Raw genomic sequence first — 26,512 nt, 5'->3', positions numbered from 1 at the left:
ATAAATATTTTTATTTTTATTACATGATTATCCATTACTTACCGTTATACCCATAAAACATAAAATATTTTGACTTTACTAATTATATACAAAATAAATTACACTTAGTATCTCTTGTATTTTTTTTTACATTGTGACCAATACCTCTTCATAATTTAGATATGCAAGACCTTTTAAAAATTGAACAAATGTTACTCATTCTCTCCTCACCCCAAAAATGATGTCATGTGATTGCTCATTACTTTTAATAATTTTTCTATCTCTAAAATGTACTCATCTTCTCCAACTGTCTCTCCCTCTTCTTTGCATCTCTCAATTTCATCTCCAAATTCTGCACTCTCCACCTCATTGACCTCTTCTTTGCCTTTCTCGACTTCCTCTCCACCCTCCACACTTCCCACCTCCTTAATTGCACCATCACCATCCACACCCACCCCCACGCACTTCCTCTTGCAAATCATGAATTATGTAGTTTCAAGGTGAAGCACCATGGAAGCCACCAAAGCGTTTCAGGGCTTTCACTTTTCAGCCACCAAACCCTACGTATACATCTCTTACAATAATATAACATATGGTAGTTGTGTTTGTCTTTATCAAGATAGTATGATAACTATTAATATAATAATAGAAGCTGATTTCAGTGATTTGTGACTGTTAATTTATTCAAATCAATAATAAGGTTTCAAAAGAGGCGATTTAGGACTTAATTGCACTATTTTCCTTCTCGATTTTTATATTTTGAGTGAATTGCTTAAATAAAAGAGTACTATATTTTGAACTATTCATCTTGCAAACCAAAAGTTGTGTTACTATACTATTGATCAGGGGAAGAAGGTGTAATTATTGTAATTCGTACGTGAATTACTCGATGGAAAAACTTTTGAAAGAAGTAATTATCTGTAGAAAAATGAAATGATGTTTCATTATAACTATACCACTTTGAAGTTAATAAAATGTTACTCCAAAAAAAATTAATGATAAGAATCGTTAGAGGAGAGGAGAACAATTGGTGAGGAGGAAGCACGTGGGGGTAAAGGTGCCGGTGGCGATGGAAAAACTTTTAAAGGTAGTAATTATTTACAAAAAAAAAAAAAAAAAGTAAAATAAATTTTTAACTTTAACACTTTTAAAGTTAATAAAATATTGTTCAAAAAAAATTACCGATGAGAATCATTGGATAAGAGGAGGACGATGGAACGATTGGCAGGGAGGAAATGCGTGAAGGTGAGGGTGTGGGTGGCGATGGAAGAATTTTTGAAGGTAGTAATTATTTACAAAAAAATGAAATGAAGATAACCATGGATGATAACCATTGGAGAGGAGGAAGACGATGGAACCATTGGTGAGAGAAGCAAAGGAGAAGGAGACGCGGGTGAAGTAATTGAAGGAATTGAGGATGTTTTAGAGAGAAAAATTCATTAAAAATCGTAGCCAAGTCACATGACATCAGTTTTAAAGCCAATAAAGGTCATAACATTTGTTTAATTTTTAAAATATTTTATTATAAGTCTAAATTATGAAAAGGTATAATTTTAAAAAATTATAAAGGTGTGAATATAATTTACTTTTTTATATAACTTAAATTTTTAATAAATTATATATTCAAATAAATATTATTTTTAAGTACATAAATTATATTTAAAATTTAAATAATTTATTTTAAACAAATAAATTATATTTTAAATTTATTATATATAATTTATATTTATATTAAATTATATAAAAATAAATATTATATTTGAGTATATAAATTATATTTAAAATTTGAATAAAAATATTTTTAAGCATATAAATTATATTTTAAATTTATAATAAATAATTTATATTATAGCATAAGATTATTTTAATTTATTGATATTTTATTTTAAGAATATTTAAATTTAATTTATATATAATTAATTATAATGAATAAAAATAAATAAATTAAATATGTGATTAAAAGAATTCTTAAAATTTCTTTCATAAAATAATTTTTAAAAATACTTTCATGTGAGATAGTTATTTGTATTTAATATATAAGTATTAATTTACTTTTTTATAAAATTAAAAATTTAATTATTTTATTTTTTTAGTTTAAATACTTAATTAATTTAAAAAGAATCATGACAGCAATTTATAAAATGATTTAGGCTCAGTCAAAAAATAAAATAAAATAAAATTAGACACTAATTTAAGAAGAGAAAATGTTGAGATTATCTCATATGTTTATTGAGGACCCGAAATCATCACGTGTGGCTAGATTATTATTTAATCCAATAAAATTGAACCAAATCAAGCAGACACGACTAACCTCAGCAGTGCCGGCCCTACAAGGAACTGGTGTTGGGTGATGGTAATTTGAATTGAGTTTGAAGTCAGATAACGAGAGAGAGAGAGAGAATAGTTGGGTGGTTGAGATGGAACCGGCAGCTGGAAACCCTAATTACATCATGGTCCCACCCCCACCCGCCCCGGCGGTTGAGCCACAACCTCTGGCATCAACCCACAGGCGACCCATCTTCTCATTTCCGAGGAGGCCGGCCTTCAGAGTTACATCGGAGTTCGACAGTGATAGCGCAATCTTCCTCCAGAAAATTTCTTGTAAGTTGTTGGACAGCCTTGCCAAATTCAAGTTTTCATTCAACCATAACAGTAAAGGCGACATCTCCGAACCTCAAATTAGCTTCGTATCCAAGCACCTTAGCCTCCACTACGACCTCGAAGACCATAATGCTCTCGTTAAGACTTCCATCGATGTTGGTCCCAGATTGCAACTCACTGCTGCTCATGATGTCAAGGTCATATCTCTGCATCTCCCTCTCTATATCTTAATTCTTCATATTCTCACTTCTATGCTCTTTCTTCTCCTAAGGCTCAACAAGGAGAGGTTACCATGGTTGCAAAGGTCGCGGATCCTGGCTATTCACTTGAACTATCAACACCAGTTCCATCCGTCGGATTGGTCTGTATCATCATGTTTAAATCTTATCTTGCTAACAAACAAAATACCGACTTTTCTTTTTTCAAATCAAACACAAAATGTAATAGTAGTATATTTGATCCTTTTCTTTTTTGAATTCTATGTGCAGCCAAAAACAACCTTCAGGTTTCCCGTAGGTGAATTTTCAGTGCAGGAGAAAGAAGAGGAGGAAGTCAAGAATTTGTTGTCAGTCAGTGGGATTCTTAAAGGCCAAATTTTGAATGGGGTCTGCTCTGCCCAGTACAAGGATGAAGAACTGAAATTAAGATACGGCTATAAGGTACTTTCTTGATTTTAGGATTATTGATCATCCCAATTTTCCTTTTGGATTTGAGATCCTGATTATCGTTTCTGTATTTCTGTAGAGGATAGTTAACAACACACTTTCTGACACACCCTTCGTTATTAGTTAAAATGTATTGGAAACTACAAAATCATGAGTGAAACCCACAAATTTTTGTGTTTTTCAATAAATTTTAGCAAATATATCAGAGGGTAAAAGAGAGTATGTTGTTAGCATTGTTCTTTTCCTAGATATCTTTAATTTAATGCCTCTGTATCGGTTATTTTGCCCATCATTGGTATTTGGTTGTCTGATGCTTCCTTGTGCTTAGCGTTGGATGTTTTAAATGAATGCAGGATGATGAAATGTCCTTTCTTCCAATACTTTCACTTCCTTCAAATTCTCTGTCATTTGCCTTTAAGCGTCGGTTTGGTCCATCTGACAAGTTGAGGTTGGAACTCTCTCCTAAGAATCCTTCACTTATATGTTCACTGTTTTTGTTGCTCTCCAATTTCTTGGTAGATGATAAAAGTTCTTTTTAACCGAGTTTGGAAAAAATCTATAAATGGAAGCAAATATGACTAATGTATGCTGTAATTATTAGGCTATAATACTTGGCGTCATCTTCAGTTTAATCATTTAATGCCTAGAAAGAGAACTTTTTTTCTTATGTCATTCATTCTTATTGACAATAACATAAGATCCATCCAAAAATTCTAAGTTGAGAGATTTGATATGTGGTGTTAAAATTGTTTTGACAATTGGAATCAAGTTCAAAACTTTCTGAAACCGATTTTAATGATAATGAAAGTGGATAGTTGTGGGCCCCTCGTAACTGCCATGGCACGTTGAGCTTGTTCCAAATTGGCTTGTGAAAGGAGAAAATTAGAAGTAGTAATTTCAATATAAAGCAGTTAAAGCTGTCATTGCCATTGGAGGAAGAATCAACCTTGCTCATGGGATTTCACAGCATCACTACTTGTTTGTCTCTGACCACGTGTTACAAATTCCATTAACAGTGTGCCTTACTCTTTTTCTTTGTCTTATTTTAAATTTCCTTAAACGCTAAGGGAATAGTGAGCACTCACGAACAATCATGCCCGGCCCCATGAATCTGCCCCCCGGCATGATCACATAGTCTGCACTTGTGCAGACAGACGGTTTTAGGCTTCTACAACCCATGCTATACGTTCTTAACATTTGTATATCCAATTTAATTAATAGAACACTCTCAATTCACTCCCAGAACACTTATTTACCTTCAATTTACATTTAAATACTCAAATCCTACAAAACCCCCAATATGCAAAACTCTAACCCCCAAATAATGAAACACATGATAGAGCACAATTCAATATCACAAACCTCGAAAATCATTATCATACATAGACAAACAGTAGCTATAATCTCATATTATTAATAACCTCATCAAATGCAATGCAATAATAACCCTAAAAAGGCTTAGGGATCGGTTAATTAACCGTACCTCTCATACATGCCCCATGGAGAAACAATCTCACTCTCCCTCTTACGGTCTTACCTCAAATGATGCTCAAAGCTATTCCACGCACTCCTTAGAGTTCTCTTCTAAGGTTCTCGCCGTAGGTTCTCTCAAATCTTCAAAAAACCGATATATGACCTATTTGTTCCTCTTCTCACTATAAGTTAGCTAGACTCTTGGTTGGGCTTCTAAAGTCCAAACCTAAGGCTAACTCACTAACCCATTGTTTATCATTGTTTTATTTAATATATTTAGATTAAAATGACCTTATTTAATACATTGATCTTTAAGCCTTCCTCACTAGTAGTGGGATATTAAATAAGGGTATATTTGACAAGAAAAAACTATATGAATTGTGTGTTTAAAACCACACATGCAATCCTTTATTTATAATGAATAAGGATACAAAATAAGGAAATACGGAAATACAAGATAATGCACAATAATGAGTAAAATCTCAAATTTCCACTACACAAATTTCCCTAATTATAAAGGGATAAATCATATCAAACCATATATTTAACAAAAACGTTAATTAGAATTTTAAAAATTCTAAAATATTACTTCTTTTGGGATAAAAAAAGATGGCTAAAACATCTAAAGATGTGGGAAGGAGATAGTAATTCCTTCAAAATTTGGATTGCACAATATTTTGGTAAGAACATATACAAGGTGATCTTGTGAAGGTACATATGGGGTTCTTTTGATTTGCTAAAATTCAAAGGACAAAACAACACAAACAATTCATTACATGTTTGATTTTTAAATTGGTTATGGGACGGAAAAAAATATAAAAACTTGCAGCCCACTTACCCATGGTTCAACTTTTTGTCCGATGTATAATATAATTAAGATGTCAAAAATGACCTCACAGTACTCTCTTCTACACACATCTCCAATTCCTTTCTCTAGGCATGCAACTTCCTTCTCCCACTTCCCATTCATTGTTTTTCTTCAAATTTGTTCCAGCATGCTTTATTCACATTATCCCTTCAATTAATCCAAGGTTCTGTTGCACTTATCAAGGAATGCAATATATTATGCCTCATGTTTTTCACCATATAATGATAGGGAAATTATAGCACCTGCAAGTTGAGAACTTTGATGGGAAAAGTCATAAAGCGTTTATAAATATAAAATGATATAACAAAAAGGATAATTTAGGAAATTTCATTTGTCATGTCCAATGCTTAAGTGTGTCAAACAAGGTACAATATAGAATATTTTGTCCTGTACTATTCTATCTTGTTCTGTACCTTGTGTACTCAAGCTTTTCCTTGATAAAATGCCTATTCACTTCAATGTGTTTCATTTGATCATGCTGGATAGGATTTTCAGCTATGTTGATTGCTGACTCATTATTACAATAGAGGTTTTTAGGTCCATCTTATTTAATCTTTAAGTCTTCTAACATAATTTTCAGCCAAAGCAACTCCCATATGCCTTGTGCTATAGCTCAGAACTCAACTTCAACCCTTTATTTGCCACAACATTATTTTTTTCGCTTCTCCAAGTTAGCAAGTTTCCTTTGAGATGGATCTCCTCTTAGTTATGGACCTTGCATAGTCAGCTTCAATGTAAGCTTCAAGATGTGTAATAGATATATAGAAGTGGAAAAGTTAGGATAGAAAGAGGAAAGTACTTCCATAGGACTCTTAAATCCCAAGGTTGTAGAGGGTAGTTGATTAATAAATATGTTGATGTGAGAACAACCTCCCCCCAAGAAACCTTTTGGAACAATTTTTTTTTTTTTTTTGACTTAACAATGCTCTGTTTTGGTCTAAGTAGTACCTGTTTTTCCTTCTTCAATTCCTTTGTGTTGTGGTGTTTGGATACAAGAAGACCCTCTTTTTGGCAAAAAAAAGAATAATGACTTGATTAAAATATTCCTTCCTATTGTCTAACATGAGTTACTTTATGGGCACACCAAATTGATTTTTAATCATTGAGAAGAAATTTTGAAAGATGTTGCTTACTTCAGATTTTTGTTTAAGTAGGAATACCCAAGTGACCCAAAGACAATCATCAATAAAAGCCACAAACCAGCAAGCCACTTATACATTTGGAATAGGAGATAGCCCCTAAAGATCACCATGAACAAGGAAAAAAGAAAATGTACTTGTTACTTGATGGAAAATGCTCACATTGTGTTTTGCAATTTTACATGTTACACCGAAGATAATCCATTTTTATTCAAGAAAACAAAGATTAAAACAAGGCTTTGACAATTTCAAAAGACGGTTGTCCTAACTGATAACTGAAGACTAAAATCTTTTCCTCCCAACCTGATTTCTTGTCTAGGAATACACAACAATTTTGCAAAAAATAACAATGCATGATATGCCATTTGTATTTTTTGCACGAAGACAAGATTTGTGAATAATTTTTGAACATGAAGAACATTTTTAGGGTTATGAAGGGATTTATTTGGATGTTCCCTAGACCAGTAACAATCACATGAATGTCATCTGTAATTTCTATTTTGTTATTGTTGGGAAATGGAGAATGATGAAGTATTTAGATGACGGGGTTATATGGTATGTAGCTCCAAAATCGAAAACCCAATGGGATGAAAGTGTTTTTGAGACATTATATCTGAATGAAAGAGGAAAAATACCTGAATATTCCGAAGTACAAGCACTTGACGGTTGAATGCTCTGCAATTCTCCATACTAATTAATCTGGAATGGATGGACAACCTCCTCTTCCATAGTGAACTGAGACCTGGAGAAGAGAGTCAATTAGATGTTTGGATGAAAAAGTTGCACTATTCATGCAGTACAGAAAACAACACAAACAGAGTGAAACCAACCAAAAAAGGCAGAAAAGTAGGACAAACTGAACCCTAAAACAAGTATAGAGGCTGCTAGAAAAGAAGACACAAAATTTCTGACAGTTGCCAAGAAAGTTTCCAGAAATGTTATCAGAAAATCTAACAGTCTCCGTAAAAAACAGTAATATGGTAAAACATACCAGCACTAGTGCCCAGTCAAGTTTACAGGGCACTGAGCTTGCACACCCAGTCAGACCTTCTTCAAAGCGTTTTTGTTGCCCAAGTAGAGCCCTCTTAGATCGGGAGTTCTGATACCGTGTGCAAAGAGAGAAACAAAACTTTGTTGTTGCTTGAGTGAGTATATCACTCAGCAGAGTGATCTACTCAAGAGCTTGTTCTTATTTTATACATTTTTGCTCAAAGACCTCTCTGCTTTTAAACAGAGTTTACTTGTTTACTGATACGGTTGTAGCACAGTTTGAAAGAAAAGAGAGCTTATTCTATATTCTTGCTACCTGACGTGGTTGAGCATTTATGTTTAGTTATTCTTTCGGTTATTCAAAATTTTAACATTTATAATAGTAAGTGGTGCCGAAATCCCCACCAATCCATTGCCAAAATTAAAACAAAATGTACATGAACCCATTTGTTTCATCATAGCTGCTATTGCTTTATATCCCTGTTTGATTAACTATGATTACATAAATTTTTTTGCTTTTTAGCATTTTTGTGCCCATTTTTAATTAGAAATGTATCTTTGCTTATGTGGCTTTTTAAAAACTTTATGTGTAGTTACTGGTACAATTGTGATTCCAACTATTGGAGTGCTGTCTACAAGCGCACTTATGGGAAGGATTTCAAATTTAAAGCTGGTTATGATTCAGAGGTTCGGCTTGGCTGGGCATCTCTTTGGGTAAGTGTCTCATTTTTCAATTATGTAATTTATATCCATTATCATTGATGCCATCCTTGTTATGATTATAATTCGTGGGTTTGTTTTTTTTGGTATAGAGTGGTTTCATTTCTCAAATATTCATGCTTAATTTGCTAATGGCATGCTTACTTCCACCAACATTCTCTTTTTCATTGTTTATTTTATCCAAGACACAACTTGTTAATGAATTAAGAGTCAGTTTGGATAAACTTCTTAGCATTTCTAAGTAAAAAAGAATTGAAAAAAAAGAGACTAAGTTGCACTTTTGGGCCTTCTATAATATCAAATTCACAATTTTTGTCCCCAAATTTTAAATTCCACAATTTTAATCCCTCAATTTTATAAAATCCATAATTTTGGTCTCCTTTTCTAAATGTTCCTTCGTTGATTATTAAAATTATAATATTAGTGATGATCTGACATTAAGTAAATAATAAAATTATTAATACTACCTCCAATCTTAATTATGAGGAATATAGAACAAATCATGAAGACCAATAAAAGTAATTAATGTGATTACTTTTAATTAATAATACTATAAATTTAAGTTTTATGCCAAATCTGCCCTTTACCTTACTTGAATATTGAAATAGGCAGAAAAAGATCAGTGTCACTGATCTGTCTATTTTCCTTATATTAGGAGTGATAATGATTAGGATTACAAGAAAAAGGCTGAAGAGTCTAGAAGCCTAAGCAATCACATCAAGAGAGAGTACAATCAGAAAGAAAAAAAATACAGTAAAATATTTAAACAGAAGAGGCTATCTAAACAAGCTATTCTAACACTCCCCCTCAAGCTGATGCATATAGTTATATGCACCAAGCTTGGAACATAAAAATTGAATTTGAGGCCCCCTTAATGACTTAGTCATAACATCCACAAGTTGTTCACTGGAATTGACAAATTCAGTAATGATTTCCTTGGACAACAACTTCTCTCTCACAAAAATGACAGTCAACCTCTATGTGCTTGGTTCTCTCGTGAAATACTGGATTGGAAGCAATGTGAAGAGTGGCTTGATTATCACAATACAATTTCATTGGATGATCCTCAAAAAATCTTAACTCTCGAATGAGATGCTTAATCCATACAAATTCACAAGTAATCAAGGCCATAGCTCGATATTTAGCTTCAACACTAGATTGAACAACAACATTTTGTTTCTTACTCTTCCAAGAAATGAGATTTCCACCAAGGAATGCACAGTATCCAGTAGTAGAACGTCTATCTATAGGACATCCTGCCTAATCAGCATCACAGTATTCAGAAATTTGATTGTCTCCTTTGTCCTCGTACAGTAATCCTTGTGCTAGAGCCTTTTTGATATATCTAAGAATACGCAGAACAGCATTCCAATGATCGATATTAGGAGCTTGCATGAATTGACTAACAATCCCTATTGCAAAAGAGAGATCAGGTCTTGTGATTGTAAGATAAATGAGTTTCCCAACTAATCTCCTATACCTTTCTAGCTTTGTGAATGGTTCACCTTGATCAGTCATTAACTTTTGGTTAGGATCCATAGGACTATCAATGGGTCTATAATCAGTCATGTTTGTTTCCTCCAAAATGTCCAAAGCATACTTCCTTTGAGAGATCACAATGCCTTCCTTTGATTGGGAAACCTCAATTCCAAGGAAATATTTTAGATGTCCCAGATCTTTGGTCTGAAAATGGCTAAACAAATGTTTCTTCAATTGAGAGATTATAGCTACATCATTTCCTGTAATCACTATGTCATCCACATAAACAATCAAATAAACACATCTCCCAGGAGAAGTATGACAATAGAAACTGAGTGGTCTGCTTTGCTTCTTTTAAGCCCAAAGTCTTGTACAACATGACTAAATTTTCCAAACCAAGCTCTAGGAGATTGTTTGAGGCCATAAAGAGATCTTCGCAATTTACAAACTAAACCAGACTCCCCCTGAGCAACAAATCCAGGATGTTGCTCCATGTAAATCTCCTCCTCCAACTCACCATGAAGAAAGGCATTTTTAATGTCTAATTGGTGGAGAGGCCAATGACGAATAACTGTCATAGCAAGAAAGAGACGAACAGTAGGAATCTTGGCCATAGGAGAGAAGGTGTCACTATAGTCTAGGCCATAAATCTAAGTATACCCAGACCGAATACCTTTTCGAAGAGGAATGGGCCATCTAGAGTTATCCTCACTTGGATTCGTAGTCGGGGTGTGTGATGGTGAAGGACATGAATCCGGTGACTCTTCAGGTAATGTTGGACCAATTTGTCTTGTTCGACATTGATATGTGACAAGAGGAGGTGGAGTAGCTTGAAAGGAGTAGTTGTGGGAATAATGGACTAAGTAAACTCTTGGTTATGAAGTGAAATTTGAGGTGGAATGGAAACATGAGAAAAAACTGGTAGTACTTGTTGTATTGAAAGAGAATCATGAGTGGTGCATGAGAAAAATGAAGTTTGTTCAAAGAAGGTGACATCTGCAAACATGTAGAATTTTCTGGTCTCTGGGGAGTAAGGGATTTTATTTTCAAAGGAAGAAGAGGGCATTCTTTTTACTAAAAAACAAGAAGTGAGAATTGCATCACCCCAATGGTGTACAGGAACATTTGCCTAAGCATTAGGGTGCATGTAGTCTCCACAAGGTGCCTATTTTTCCTTTTTTCTATTCCATTTTGTTGGGGTTTATGTGGACATGTAGATTGATGTAAGACACCCTGTGAGGGTAGGAAAAAGGATAATTCAGAAGAGAAATATTCTTTTGCATTGTCACTTCTAAAAATTTTAATTATTCTCCCAAATTGATTTTTGATCTCATTGAAGAAACACAAAAATAGACAAAAGCTAAAAACGATCTTTCATTAAATATACCCAAGTATATCGAGAAAATTCATCAATAAAGGTTACAAAATATCTGAAACCAAAAGATGTTACACGGCTTGGACCCCAAATATCAAAATGAAAGGTGGTGAAAATTGAGTTACATCTTTTATCAGTTTGCTTGGGAAAAGACGACCTAACATGTTTGCCTAGTTGGCATGATTCACAACCTAACTCTTCTAATTTTTTAAGACTAGGAACCAAAAGTTTCAACTTGGATAGACTTGGGTGACCCAAACGATCATGCAAAAGCTTGGGTGACAAAATAGCAACACAAGATACAGGTGGTTGCGTTTCAAAATAGTAGAGACCACTAAATTCATATCCTCCACCAACCTTTCGACCCGTATCACGTTCCTGAACAATTTAAGGATTTGGTTAACTGACTTAAAGAGATTAAGTTGAAAGGACAATTAGGGATAAACAAAACAGTTTAAATTTAATGAGGGAGATAGAGAAACTTGATCGATTCCTTTGGGAGCAATTCTGGATCCATCTGTTAAGGTAATAAGGTGAGGTGATCTAAGTGGGGACATGGAAGAAAACATAGAATTATTACCGGTTATGTGATCAGAGGCTCCTGAATCAATGATCCATGGACTTTGATTTGTAGTTGAATGAGAATCACAAGCTGTAGAAACAGTAGTGGTAGAGGAAGATTGAGCTCGATTCATAGATTTCCATTGATGATATTCTTGATAGTCATCTTTAGGGATCTTCATATCAGATTTTCCTAATTTCTCTGACTTGGACAGATTTGCTATCTTCTCTGGAAAACCAAGAAGAGAATAACAATTCTCTTGAGTATGACCCATCTTCTTGCAGTATGAACATTGAGGACGACCACTTCTGCCTCCTCTTCCTCTTCAATTTCCACGACCACCTCTACCCTGACTAGAAATCATTGCAGGAGCTTCAACAATTCCACCATAGTTTTCATTGAGTCTGACTATTAGGCTGTCCATTGAAGGAATCTCGTGGCCGGTCAGAATCTGGTCACGAACATGATTGAAATCTAGGTGCAATGTTCTCAGGATTAGCACCATATATAGCCTATCAAGTTTTTTATTTATTCCATCTAATGAATCATCTGTCAAGAACATTTTTAGTTCTTCTATAGCAGCTTGGGCTTCAACAATTTGGGATGTCATTTCATGATTAATTTGTTTCAAGGATGCTATTTTTTGAGTAGCATCATATAACCGCTAAATATCGTTTGCATAAATATTTTGAGCCTTTTTCCAAAAAGAATAGCAAGTTTTGAAGGCTCTAAGTGTCCCCAAAATACCTGTCTCAACCGACTGCCACAACACAACACATAGTTGAAAATCAAGCTTCTTCCATTTAGCTCGACTTTCATCTGAACCCTCAGGGTCTTCCATTTCTAAGTGATTGTGGTACCCTTGACCAAGGAACCATAGTTCCATAGAGGCAGCCCATGATAAATAATTTTTTCCATTGAGCTTCTCCGTGGTTATGGTCGGAGTGCCAGAAATGGGCAAAATAGGACCTAGAGATGCCATAGGAGGAAGGATCGTGCAACAGGGATTAAAGAGAGAAGACCAGCAGAAGAGAAACGCAGACCCACTCCTTAAATAGTGGTCAAATCAAAAAATTGAGTCCAGAAATAGGCTCAGAAGGCTCCGACAAACAAGGTAGTGGCTGAATGAGGAAGTTCTGACGAACAAATGGCGACACGTGAACAGTATGCGCTTGATAAAATCGGATAGAGAAGCGGTAGGTGAGCGCATGAGACCTCCAATGACACTGGAGTTGATAGGGTTAGGTTGCGCTTGATGAGGCACACCAAACCATAGGTTTGCTGGAGTAAGAGGTCATCGATAGACGGCGGCGAATGGCAGCGGACGGCAGAGCAGGATCGACCCCGCTTTGATACCAACTTGAATATTGAAATAAGCAGAAAAAGATTAGTATCGCTGATCTGTCTATTTTCCTTACATTAGGAGTGATAATGATTAGGATTACAAGAAAAAGGTTGAAGAGTCTAGAAGCCTAAGCAATCGCATCAAGAGAGAGTACAATCAAAACAAAAATACAGTAAAATATTTAAACAAAAGAGGCTTTCTGAACAAGCTATTCTAACAACCTTAAGTGGTTGTTATATTTAATGTTAGTTATTAGTGAATGCATAGGAAATGAAGTTAACAATAAATGAATGGTAAAAAAGAAATGTAACCTTAAGTAACTTTAAAAACTAATGAATGTTGCTTATGATTAAGATAAAAACTAATTTGTTGCTTATAATTAGAACTAGAGGTAGTATTTGATAATATTAGGCTAAATTTCACATTTAGTTCTCTTTTTTATCTTCTTTTATATTTTTATGAGATAAAAAAAAATGTGAACTAAAAGTGAAATTTAGCCTAAAAATTAATTTTTAATTGTCATTTCATCTACTTTAACATTAGATCATAACTAACGTTACAATTCTAACGATTAGTGGACAAACATTCGACAATGAGACTAAAATTGCAAAATTAAAAATAGAGAGAAAAAAATTACAAATTTGATATTATTAAGGGACCAAAGTGCAATTTAGCCAAAAGAAAAATTAAATATGCTTAAACTTGGTTATGCGTAAGTTAACAATAAGTTTTTGAAAAATATAATATAAAAAAGTTTCTACAAATTAACTTGTGCAATAGCTAGTTTTAGCCTATAGAGAAGTTAATTTTAATTTTTCCTGCTAAAAGTACTTGTGAAGAAATTTATTCAAAGAAACCTTAAATAAAATATCAATGAAGAAATTTATCCAAATAGACCCTAAATAAAATATCAAGAGTTTCACATTTCTGATGTAGCTTCTTTACAATGTCTCTGATCCCTTTTTAGTGTGGCCAATCATTATTAACTGCCTGTTAAGTTTGTGTTCTTATATTTCAGCTATAATTGTGTTGATGGCTTTCCTACATACATAATACATTGCACCTGCATTGTTGTTTTACATTTAGGCTCTACATGACATGATACTGCCTCCCTGCGTAAGGGATGCATGTGTGTACCCCTTAAACTTCTTGATCCATAGCAGATCACTAAGGTAAAACAGTCTATGGGTTTACCTGTTTGTTTTCTCGAAAGTTTAACTAAATTTTTTTTTCTTCATATTTTCGGATCATCTTTGTACTAAGAATTTTGTTGTAATTCTAATGTTTGACTACTTTAATATCTCTAAATTGTTAGATAAGAATCCACTTTTATGTAGTGGGAAACTAGTCTTTAAAGTGTATAAAGAGAAATTGTTCTGAATGGAAGGGGGTTCTACCAAAAGTATGAGTTTATTATCTATCACTCTTTTAGTGACCACATTAGCTTCATTCAGGTTGGAGATGAAGGTGGGAAAGCCAAAACAGCTCCAATGCAAATGAAAGTTCAGTTCATGCTTCAAGTGCCACAAGATGACATAAAATCTTCGGTTATGATGTTTCGGATTAAGAAAAGATGGGACTTTTAAGCTCTACTGATGACTTTACCTGTTTTTTTATATATAAAAAATGGGTACTTGGCTTTGGGCAGTTCCATGGAGTCATAGTTTGTTGCCTCCACACTTTTGGAAAAGGGGTATTGACTATATGACAGGTTGATACTTCTCCAAGTCAGCTAATTCTTAGCAGTGTGGCAAGATTGCACCGAGTTTCTGGTAAGCACAATTTTCAATCGTACAAAATTTGTAAAGGTGATTTTCTGATTTGTAAGTTGGCAGATTATGGTTATCGGATGCAAACAATCCTGAAATTAGTTATTCATTTCGTAAAAGGCATGCGACTTTCAAGTTCTTTTTGGTCTAAACAAATTCCTTTCCACTTTTTGGTGGGATAATTTTAAACGTTAGGTTGGATCTAGCTTAGAGTAGTCTTTAGACAAAATGCTCCACGGGTTGACTGCCTTTTACAAAGAAAACAATCAAATAAGAAGCTGAGGGATTTTTGGACATGAGTTTTATGCTAGTTACATAGGGGTGAATATTTCCATTTCCAACTTTTAGTTTGTTATACACCCGAGGTTGAGATAAAATAGGATTCGAAAGGAACATGAGCTCATCCAATGCAAAGCACGTTTCAGTTTATTTTCATTTTTCAGCCAACTTTTGATTAATTCTAATTTCCTTTTGTAACAAACGCGGGTAAGAAGTATCAATGATCAGCAGGTACAAGAACACAGCAATGTAAAAATCAGCTTGGCCACTATGTTGGTGGATTGAAGTTGCTTGCTGTGATCGTTCGAACTACAAAGCGCATAGGGACGAGGGATGGAAAGAATAATTTTATCTGTATTATCTATGAGAAACTCGTGTTGTGAATATAGATGAAAGAAAATGAAGCATCGGATGACGAAGGGTAAAGAATAACTATTGACATTTAAAAATTTCATTATCAAACTCTCAAGTTTAAGAAACGCAAACAAGATGGATGTTTATAGTTAAGTTTTTTCTTCTCTCATTTTTCAACATTATATGGTATCTATCCGTTGAATCAATCGAGGATGAATTATAATAAATCGGGCTAGGGCCCATATTTGTGAGTATTGATACATTGATGTAATTGTTATGTATTTCCTCAGATAGGGGTTTGCAAAAAATTTAAATTGATTCGAATTGATTCATAATCGATTCGATTTATATTGAAAAATCTGATCCATTTTAAAAAAAAAAACGAATCGAACTGTTTTATAAAACTGGTTTAGTTATCCAATCTATTTTTACAAAGTAGATCGGTTTGGTTCGGTTTGGTTTTTTATAAAAACAATCCATATATGAGTAAAAAAGTGAATAACTATACCGTACCGAACCGATTCAATTTTAAAAAAATTGATCAATATTTAAAAAAATCAAACCGATCTACTTTATAAAAAATGGATCGGTTAACTGATCCATTTTTATAAAATGGTTTAGTTTGGTTTGGATCGCTTTTTTAAAAAAAATTGATCTATGAACACCCCTATCATCAGTATTTTAAAAAGCATTAATCCTACATTGACGGAAGGTGACAGAATGAGATGATTGAGTCAACTTGTTTAACTCTTTATTTTGTAAGGCGGATTTAAATTTTTAATTTACCAATTTGTTTTTTCCTAACCTGTAAAGAAAATAGATTAGGGATGGGTTAAGGAAAACATGTTAGATGCTAGTTCTTTTCCTAAAATAAAAATAGGCTTAAATATTTTATTTTGAGGGTAGCTTAGATATATATATATATTTTTTTTTGCTTATAAAATGAGCGTATTTTAATTTGTCTCTATTGACTTTTTTTCTTTCTAAATTTGGAATTGTTTTTAGTGTTTAAAAAAATAAGCAAATTTTGATTTTAGCATTTGATTTTCATCCCAATAAAATCTATAGTCACTAATTTTATTTCTTAATAATTATTTTGAGGTAGATAAATAATATTAATTTTAAGAATTTTAAAAAAATTTAGAGGTACGGCATTGCATGTTAACATGATATTAAATACAATTGTGAGTGTCATTAGAGATGATCACTTTACTATTTGGTAAACACAAAAATAATTAAAAATGATCATACAATACCATGGATTAAAAATAATGTTTTTAATTTTAGAGAGATGAAAAAAAATATTTTACAGGGACCAAAATAAAAGATAGTTCATTTTACATGGACTAAAAATTATATATAAACGATAAAAATATTATTTGTAAAACTTAGTATTTTATAATTTTTATTATGCCTTGATTTTAATATGAAAAAAATAGATAATAAAAAGTGTTTGTATGAATGTATAATTTTTGTAGTGGTTAAACTGTTAATTTTGTTTTTGGTATGTTAACAACTACAAAATAGAGCGAGTTAAAATATTTTATTTCACTAAAGTGGGTTAACTTACTTTGCTCATTTTGTTAATGGGGTGAGGTTGTTTGTGTTGGTTTTGACACTCAACTTTGACAAAAAAAAAATAATATAATAATACAATTGCTCCATGCATCTAGCATTTTATAAAATGTACTTAACAAGTTTTATAATTGTCAAAAATTCCTTTAAAATTTTTCAAAACATCCATTTTACATTTTTCAAAATGGTTGTTCTAAAACCAAGTATCCCAATCTAGAATGGATTGTTTTGGAATGGTTCTTGTGGAATACATACCATATTTTTGAATTGGTATTTTTGAATCAATTATAGTCGATTTGAAATGTAAAAGTGTATTTGGGATCACTTAATTTGGATGGTATTAGTTCCGAAAATGTCAATTTGGATTATCCAATCAATAATGCATAAGCGTATTTTAAATTGGGTAGTCCACATTGATTGGTATTAGTGATCCGAAAAGGTAAATCAATGTTACTCAATCCAAAATGTAACTTATTCATATTAGTTGTGAGGAAGATGTGAGGTACAAAAATTCAATTCATGATTGACTAATTCAAATTATAATAATAAAGTTACACTATTTGTATTAGAATATCTAAATAAGAATAGGCGTTATTTTTTTTTAGAAAAACCAATCTAAATCAAGAATTTACATTTAGTATTAATCAATTCAAAATGAACCAAAACACACCAGGAAAAAAAACAATGATAAATTTATAAGGTGATTCAATGGCAAATGAGCAAATGCAAATGGGAGAAATGATGAAGGGGTGACAACAAAGACGATTTTGAAAGAGGTAAGCAAAAAGGATCTAAAGGGGGAAGTCAAATAGATTCATAGAGGCAAGCAAGAATGTGTCAAATGGGCCAAGCTAGGCCAACCCAGCCTAACCTATGTAGGTCGAATACTATTTTAAATTAGGCTAGCCTAACTTATATTTTTTTTAGACGGCCACTTTTAGGCCAAACCTAGCCTATGTTAAAGCATTGAGTCATTGAATCAAATTGGCCTAATTAAAAAAATACATTTAAAAAAGTTAAATATATTTTTACAATGAGAAAAAATTATAACATGATTAATTGATATTATATACTGTAAAAAAAACACCTAATAACTTGACATTATACAAATTTTCACAACCATTGCATTTACATTTATCCATCTCATAAACTATATCAGCCCTTTTATAATAATTTTTTTTATTTAAGGCTTGTGTTGTGGGGATTGAGAATTGTGAGCTAATATTTGGCTTGTTGCTTTATTGCTTGGTGTTACTTTATTGGTTATTGTTGTTACTTGTGAATGGACTAAGAATTATGCTAGCATGTTGCTTTATTACCCATTGTGGGAACTCTGAACTAAATGAGTAAACTTATTTAATTTTAAATATTGCAGTCATGAATGTATGACCTTTTGATAGCATGATAGATGATGATTTAGATAAAATTGAAACTTCACCTAACATGCACAAACGACCTATTATTGTTACTACTATTGGTAATAAAAGCAAGAGTAGGATTATAAATGACCTAGACCAAGATACTGAAAATGCTAAGAAAACTACTTCTATGGTGTGTTTGGATGAGAAATTTTACAAATTCAAGAAATTTTAAATTCTTGATATTTGAATTACTTTGATTTCAATTTCTATCATTCTTAAAATATTTTGTTTGGATAAGTCAATTCAAATTTTTCAAATTTTAAATTATTAGGTTGGATATGATAATTTGATTCTACCATGGTAAAATTGATTTTAAAAATATATTTATATGTTGAGAATTTTTAAATTAAATTTTATAAAAATAAATATTAGCTAATTTTTAAATATTTAATAATTTTATAAATTAATGTTAGATAATATTTAATTATTTTAAAAATATTTTTGAATATTCAATAATTAAAAACATGAAAAGATAAGAAATAAGATAAAATATATAAGTGAATAAGAAGAAGAAAAATATGAGGAATTTCAAATTCTTATTTTTTTGGGAGAATTTAAAATTTTACTATTTTAAGAAATTTCACAAATGCTTGAATTTCAAATTCTTTATAAATTCTCCATCCAAACAAGATATTTCACCCCCAAAAAATTTAAAACTCTTTAAATAAATGAATTATTCCATTTAAATTTTTCATGCAAACACACTACTGAGTATGAAAATTATATATAATTTATTTAAATTTAGTCGATAAAACACGCATGCTACTGATAGTTTTCTAAAATTACAATCTAAATAACCCCCTTAGATTCTTATTATCCGTGAATACATTTTCACGAGAACCATGGATAAATAGGATTATTAGAAAGCAATGTTTCTCAATAATATTAAATATAAATATTTTCAATCTCATGTTTTCGAAAAATTAAAATCTCATCGTGTATCAAACTTTCGTTATGAGAAATATCTTCGATAATCTATTATATACTATATGAAGAATATTAATTTTTTTAAAATTATTTATTATTTAATTTATTTAATTAAAATATTTTATTCATAATTGTTATTTTAAATAGAGACTCTTTTTTATCAATTGCACGTTATTTTCAATTCTAATCGATGCAATACGTATATTAAATTAAGTTTTATTTTAGTAATTTTTTATTTTTATTTTTTATTTGACAAATATATAAAAAGATGAAGTGCCTTAAATAATGAAAAATTATTAACTTAAACACACTAAAAAAAAAGCACAAAATATAATTTTTGTTTGCTGCTACAAAACTTTTTTATAAAGCCGAAAAGGATGAGTTTTATTTGGGTTTATTTATTCGACGTAAAGCCCAAAAGGGAGTGGGTCCCAGCCGGTTAGGAGGTTCTCAGCTTTCAGAAGGAAAAGGAGCAACATTTATTGAGGATTGGATGGGATTCGGTTTGACGATAATTATCGTAAAGAATATTAAAAAACGAAAGAAAGCAAGAGAGAGGTGGAAAAAAAAAAAGAAGAAAGGTGAGGAGGAAATCGAGGAAAAGGGAAGAGAAGAGATAGTAGGATTAGGATTTAGGAAGAAGGAATGAGTGCAACCGTGACTCTGACTCTAAACCTAAGCCGTTCTTCCGGTTACAGCAATACCATCGTGACTTCCTCCTATCTCTCTCCACATTATTATTCCTACAAGCACAAACCCAACCCTAATTTCAATGCCTTTTTTAGCTTCTCCCTCTCTCTGTCTCTGTCTCAGCACAGACGCCTCGCTTTCTGCAAGAAGGCCATACCCAAACCATTCCCCTCAAGACGGACGGTATCTCTCTCTCGCCCCATCTTTGAAAATCATTGCTTCAAAACTTGTTATTTTGAATTTTTGTGCAATTACTCAAAAACTACAATTCTCTTATGCATTATTTAGATTGATAATTTCTTATGACAAGCTGTTGTCTAGTGCTTGCTTCTGAAGTCTAGTCATGTATACTGGAATAATTAGGTCTAAGTAGGGTAGTATTACGATACTTTTCTTGCTTGTTATGCTCATGTCAGCTTGATCTTGCATCATCACCACTTCTTGTGGCTTGTGGGCAGTTGTTGTTCACTAATTTTTACTACCAGGGACTCTGTTTTTATGTACTGGTATAGTGGCTTTATGGGCATATGAATAGAGATCGAGATACATACAGTCCAGATTATGAATTGGGGAATGGCTTAGGCTTATTTGGTTCGGATGAAGAACTTGCAACACAAATTCCAACTCAGGCCCAATCAGTTGTTGAAGGATCAGGGTCGATTCGCATAACAGAGTTCAAGCCAGTTCCTGATGTTGATTATCTGCAGGTATATGTAACCATTCTGCTAATAATTGTAAAAAAAGTCATTTAAACTAATGTTTAAATTTTATCAACTGAAAAACTCGAATTTCTAGGTAATGGCTGCAATAGTCAAACTTCTTGAATGATTGGGTAATACACGATTGCAATAGTCAAACTTCTTCAATGTTTTACATGGTGGATAAAATTCCTCAAGGCTATCACACTGTCTTCACTTGGCTTCTTTTTGTAACAGCATATATCACTTTACTTGAATATTAATGGCACTTTTTTTCTTACTTTGACATTTCATTTTAAAACAACTGACAAATATTCGTAATCTTAAATTGTTTTTGCAACCTCCGTTGTCAGCTTGACATTAAGTTGTACAATATTTCGAACTGAGTTTTGTTTTTTTACAGGAATTATTAGCCATTCAACAGCAAGGGCCCAGAGCTATTGGCTTTTTTGGAACGCGGAACATGGGATTCATGCACCAGGAACTAATTGAGATTCTTAGCTATGCTATGGTTATAACTGTAAGATGCTGTTATTTTACTCAATAATATCTTATGTGCTCGTAGTACACAATATATGGTGATGCAGTAGTGCAGTACTAGTTATGATTTTTGCTAACGATTCCTATGGACGTGTCTCAACCTCCTTGTCCGTCTGTAGAAAAACCATATATATACATCTGGGGCATCTGGGACTAATGCTGCTGTTATCCGAGGTGCTTTAAGGGCAGAGAAACCAGAGTTGCTTACAGTTATATTACCTCAAAGTTTAAGCAAACAGCCTCCTGAGAGTCAAGAGCTATTGTCCAAAGTAAGGTTTAAGTTTTACGTGCTTTCTTAATGGTTTGAATATAAATGTTTTTCTTTTTAAAAAAAAGTTATTCATTTGCTTTGCATATTGTTATTTTAACTGTGGTAGGTTTTTTTGCTGAATATCTGCCCTTTCTGTCTCTCTATTTGATATTTGTTCATACTGTTACCAAAGAGATTCCTTTATTTCATCTCTTTTTTTTGTGCAAAACTAAGATATTATATTCTGTTAGAGAGCTATTTGCTGCTTAATTGCTCTGTCTGTTCTGATTTATATCATATGATAGCAAGTAGCATCCTCCGATTTAGCTATAATCCTGTACCAATAATTCTTCAGTTTTATCATTCAAATTCTGGGGCCTATCACTTGTATTTGATGTTCAGCCAACGGATGTTCCAAAAGAAGTGTCATCTTTTGTATGTCCAAGATATTGAGCAGCCCTGATGCATTGTTGTTGGGTGTCAACAGTTTGCTTCTTGTTCCTTTTTGTGTCTTTCTTTTTTGGTGAACTTTGTGTTTGTGTTTGTGTCTATAAGTGTGTGCATGTTTTATGCTTTTAAAGATACATTATCTTCTCCGTATTCTACACTTGTATTCATTTTATTGCTATTAAACAACAAATATAATACACGACAGTTTACAAGTTGTTATGTCATAAGTTAAATGTACCTTGTGAAATATCTTGAAAATTTTTGTACTTTTGTTACAGAAGGAGATTTAAACATCATTTTAAAGTTTATTTTTTCAAGTAGCCATAATAGAAAAGGCCTGTTTTATGTGGCTATTAGAATTTTTACTGGATTTATGGTCTGACTGGGTGGACTGGTCCAGATATTAAGTTGGTGGTTATGATTTCAATGATATTGTTGAATATGCAGGTGAAAAATGTCATAGAAAAGCCCCATAATGATCATCTACCTCTAATAGAAGCCAGCAGGTTTGTACAAGCTTTTTGTTGTCTTTTGTTTTGGTCTTTGGGGTAAAGATACTTGCTTAGACTTTCTACTCACAAACCTCTCGGACTCGCATACAAGCCAATGGATGACACCTTGGTCGTGTTATAATTTTATTTTAATATTTCAGGACTCTGTAGATTATCAGGGGCTTGTGAGTTTAAAGTTTATACAAGTATCATTATTGTTCATTTTACTTGAAATTTTTTTAAGAAGGAATCATCTAATTAGGAAATACCATCTTCAAATGGGTGTTACGTTGTAAATTGGTATTGTACTAAGTTGGGGATTTGATGACATTGGACATATCACCGAATGCTATTGTTAGTGTAACAATGCCCTTTTACAAAGAATAAGCTCTTTTAAAGTAACCAAGTGAGTAATGTGAAAAAGTGAATACAACTTAAAGTATTGGATGCTGATTTGAAGTAAGGTGTCACGTAATCTGAACTAATTTTGGATCAACGGTGGATACAACTTTATTTTTGTACTTTATACATTTGTTCACTTTAGAACAGTCAAATCTGTCTAGAGACCATCCATATCAATGTTGCTTGGAAAACTTTTGTTTTGTTTTTTTTTTTTATATCAAAATGTAAGATTATTTTTGTCACTTTTTGAGCCAATTTAAGCAAGTTTATCTACAAACTCTAGAGAAGAAAAAATGAATCAAAGAGTTAAACTAAATCAATTTTCTTGTAGAGTTAATTTATGCACTTGTACTTTTAACTCTTTCATCTAGTTTTCTCATAAATACCTATTGTATTACAATTTTTTTTTTAAAATGTATAAGTTAAGAATTAAATATATAATCCAATTGCTAATGAAAAATTTTCCTTGGATTATGGGTCTATTCTCATCCCTACAGGTGACAGAGCTTTAATATTAAGGTAAAAAATAATGAAATTAATCTACCATTAATTTTGTATGGAATAATTTTATTTCAAAATCTATTGAATTGTTCTTGTATAGATTGAGAGGATGTTTGTTTAAACTTTTTTTTTTCTTATAAAAACATTTTTTTAAAAATAAAATAAGTACGTTTTTACTTTTTGATATATTTGTATAAACTTTTTTTTTTAAAGTAATTTTCTGTTCTTTTTTAGAAGCAACTCCTATCTATTTTTTAAAAGAATTTTTTTTTAAAAGCACTTGTTTAGAATAATCATTTTTATTTTTAAAATAACCAGTTTCCTTAGCTAATCCACACCTTGGTCATTCTCTAGTGCAAGTTCAGGTTGTTGGTTAATTTGAGTTGGATGAATAAGCTTGGTATTGATTGCAAATGTAGGCAGCTTGTAATTTTTATTATTATTATTATTTTCTTTTTGAGAATGCTTTGTTATTGTCGCAGTAACATTCGGGCACTATTTTCCTTTCCGTTTCAAATGCAGGCTATGTAATATGGATATCATTTCGCACGTGCAGCAAGTCATTTGCTTTGCTTTCCATGATAGTAGGTTGCTCATGGAAACATGTCAAGAAGCCAAAAATTTGCGGAAGATTGTGACTCTTTTCTACCTCGACTGACGATTTTTATCTATGTCTATACGTTACTTCTCTGCACAAGGGGGCTGGGAGAGAGTAGTGCTTATTTTTGGTTTGTAATTATTCAATGATATTGCTATAATTTGCTTCTTTAAGTTCACCATAAAAGTATTTTAATTACATTCCTAGAGAGAGGTGGTTGACATTAATTTTTTTAAAAAAGAGAAGAAAATGTTTCCATAAGAAGTCTATTAGGTAATTAGAGATGAGAATAAACTAGGTTCAATTAAATTTTGAATATATCGGTCAAACTTGTTTTATAAAATTAAAGCTCAAATTTGATATATTTTAACTATTATATTTTTTTTTAATGATTTGGTTCTTTTAGAAGTCCAGTATGGTTTAGTAGTCTATTTAAAAATTTATTTTATATCAATAAAGTTAAATAGATCAATAAACTTGATTTTAAATAAGTTAACAAATCTATTTTCAAATACATGTATAAGTCTTTTTTTAATTTGTGTGATAAAAAAAAATATTATAATATTATTAAAATTTAAATTTTGAAATAAAAATAAAAAATTGACGTAAGAGAGACAATTCATCTATACTTATGTGTACTAACATTTAATATATACTTATGTATACTAACATTTAATGTATATGTTTGTGTGTGGATCCCTCTTTATGAGATTATAGTAATCCTTTATATATACAAATATCAAGATAATATACACAATTGTAAGGATTGGAAACATAAAATCCTATATTGTTAATCAAACAAACTCTAAAAACCAAAGTTGTCTTAGAATATCTCCACACAAAACTTAATCCAATTCTAGGCTCACCATTCAACCTAATCATGACTTGCTCCTCTGTTTATGAAATTTACTAAAGGTTGCACTTAGAAGAATTTGAGGAATAAAGATGAATTGATTTGCATATTAAAGTCCATGGAGATATTTTATTTATTGATATTTTTTTCATGTTGATGAAGACTTAAGTTCAAGTTGAAAATAACATGACAAGTCCAAATTTATATATAAAAAAGAAGCATTAATAGGTTAGAATTTAGTAAGTTTTTGGGTTAAATAGATGTTTAAGTCCATTTTCTTAACTATCAAATACAATTTTTATATTTCTTTTTATTTAAATAATTCATGTCTTATTATATTGTTTAGGTTAGTTTTTAGTGCTTTTGGCCTTCTTAAACATAATGATAGTTAGTGGGATAGTGGGAAGTCAATTCTCGTGAAAATTTATATCTTGTTGTCTATCTAAGTTTATAAATAAAAAAACTTTTGTAAGATATTAGTAGAGAAATATGAATTAATCAGACTTTTGGATATTTTTCCAATTGAAAAGATTTTTCTCTCATTTGATTCTTAGGAACTACTTTAGATTCCTATCTTTTGAATTTTCTAATTCAAAATAATGAATCTTTCTTAACTTATCAATCTTTAGGAATTGTGGCATTGTTCTTCCATTTCTTATCTCAATCCATATTTTTCCTTTTTAATTCCTTTATTTTCTTATAAACTGTTTAAAGAAATTCATGATTTTGGATATTAGAATTTTGATCCTTGGATTTATATCAAATACAAAGTAAGATCATTCCAATCCAACACATGAAAAACAAAAACAACATACAAGGGAAAGTAACTTGACTCTACTGAACCTACAATGTAGTAGACCTTTCTTCTCTAGGTCATATAAAAACTCAGGTGGGCTTAACGACCATAAAGAATAGAGAATTGGTTTCTCATATATCATCATTTAAACTAAAAAGATCTAGTACTATTGTCAAGAGTAGAACAATTTGGGTGTTAGTCAACCACGACAATGGTGTGCATTAACCAAGGCCCAAATGAGATTACCTCATTGTCTACCTTCTAAATAGTGCATACCTTTCAAGCACTTGGTTAAGGGTTTTGGCCTCCAACTTTGTGTCTTACTCTATTAGGTTGCTTCTAACAAGTATGATTCGACCTTGTCCCCATATTGTATTTAACTTAAGAACATAGAGGAGACAACTTTTCAAAAATAACTTTCCACCTTAGGAGCCAACTCTCTAATTGAAGGGTTTTCATCATTGGGTTCTTAGAGCGTCGCAACTTAGATCCTCACAATGAGATCTTTCAACTCAACACAACTCACTCTCTTCTAGTTTCTAAGTTCAACTCACAACACATAAATCATACAACATGCATTATCAACTCAAACTATCAACTATGTGTTTCACAACTTACAACATCTACCTAGACAACACAAGTCAACATTACTTAATACACCTTAACTCATCATCATTAACATCATATAACATCATTCTACTCACATATTTCTTCCACTAACT

The 26,512-nt window shown here is 31.9% G+C and overlaps 2 protein-coding genes across 4 annotated transcripts; both read left to right on the top strand.

The window, feature by feature from the left end:
- The first annotated feature begins 2,274 nt into the window (after positions 1 to 2,274).
- Positions 2,275 to 15,259, top strand: OEP37 (chloroplast outer envelope protein 37). 2 transcript variants are annotated; one of them, XM_083075980.1, is made up of 6 exons: positions 2,275 to 2,777; positions 2,852 to 2,941; positions 3,069 to 3,239; positions 3,599 to 3,693; positions 8,309 to 8,429; positions 14,283 to 14,387. In XM_083075980.1, the coding sequence occupies exons 1-6, from the start codon at positions 2,397 to 2,399 to the stop codon at positions 14,370 to 14,372; spliced, it is 948 nt and encodes a 315-aa protein (XP_082932106.1). In that variant the 5' UTR covers positions 2,275 to 2,396; the 3' UTR covers positions 14,373 to 14,387. The 2 variants fall into 2 exon arrangements, with proteins under 2 accessions (XP_082932106.1, XP_020230666.1); XM_020375077.3 differs by lacking the exon at positions 14,283 to 14,387 and adding an exon at positions 14,651 to 15,259 and having other exon boundaries at positions 2,278 to 2,777.
- A 4,768-nt stretch (positions 15,260 to 20,027) lies between these two features.
- LOC109811401 (uncharacterized) lies at positions 20,028 to 24,349 on the top strand. Of its 2 annotated transcripts, none has more exons than XM_083075979.1 (6): positions 20,028 to 20,394; positions 20,724 to 20,918; positions 21,313 to 21,429; positions 21,569 to 21,718; positions 22,597 to 22,655; positions 23,540 to 23,558. In XM_083075979.1, exons 1-6 carry the CDS (start codon positions 20,167 to 20,169, stop codon positions 23,541 to 23,543), a joined length of 753 nt encoding a protein of 250 aa, XP_082932105.1. In that variant the 5' UTR covers positions 20,028 to 20,166; the 3' UTR covers positions 23,544 to 23,558. The 2 variants fall into 2 exon arrangements, with proteins under 2 accessions (XP_082932105.1, XP_020230745.1); XM_020375156.3 differs by lacking the exon at positions 23,540 to 23,558 and adding an exon at positions 24,066 to 24,349 and having other exon boundaries at positions 20,029 to 20,394.
- The last annotated feature ends 2,163 nt before the right edge of the window (positions 24,350 to 26,512 follow it).

Source organism: Cajanus cajan, chromosome 5 (genome assembly GCF_000230855.2).
Source record: "Cajanus cajan strain Asha chromosome 5, NIPB_CcT2T_4, whole genome shotgun sequence".
Taxonomy (NCBI): domain Eukaryota; kingdom Viridiplantae; phylum Streptophyta; class Magnoliopsida; order Fabales; family Fabaceae; genus Cajanus; species Cajanus cajan.
The sequence above is the reverse complement of the archived record's forward strand: the minus strand, read 5'-3'. Positions and strand labels throughout refer to the sequence as shown.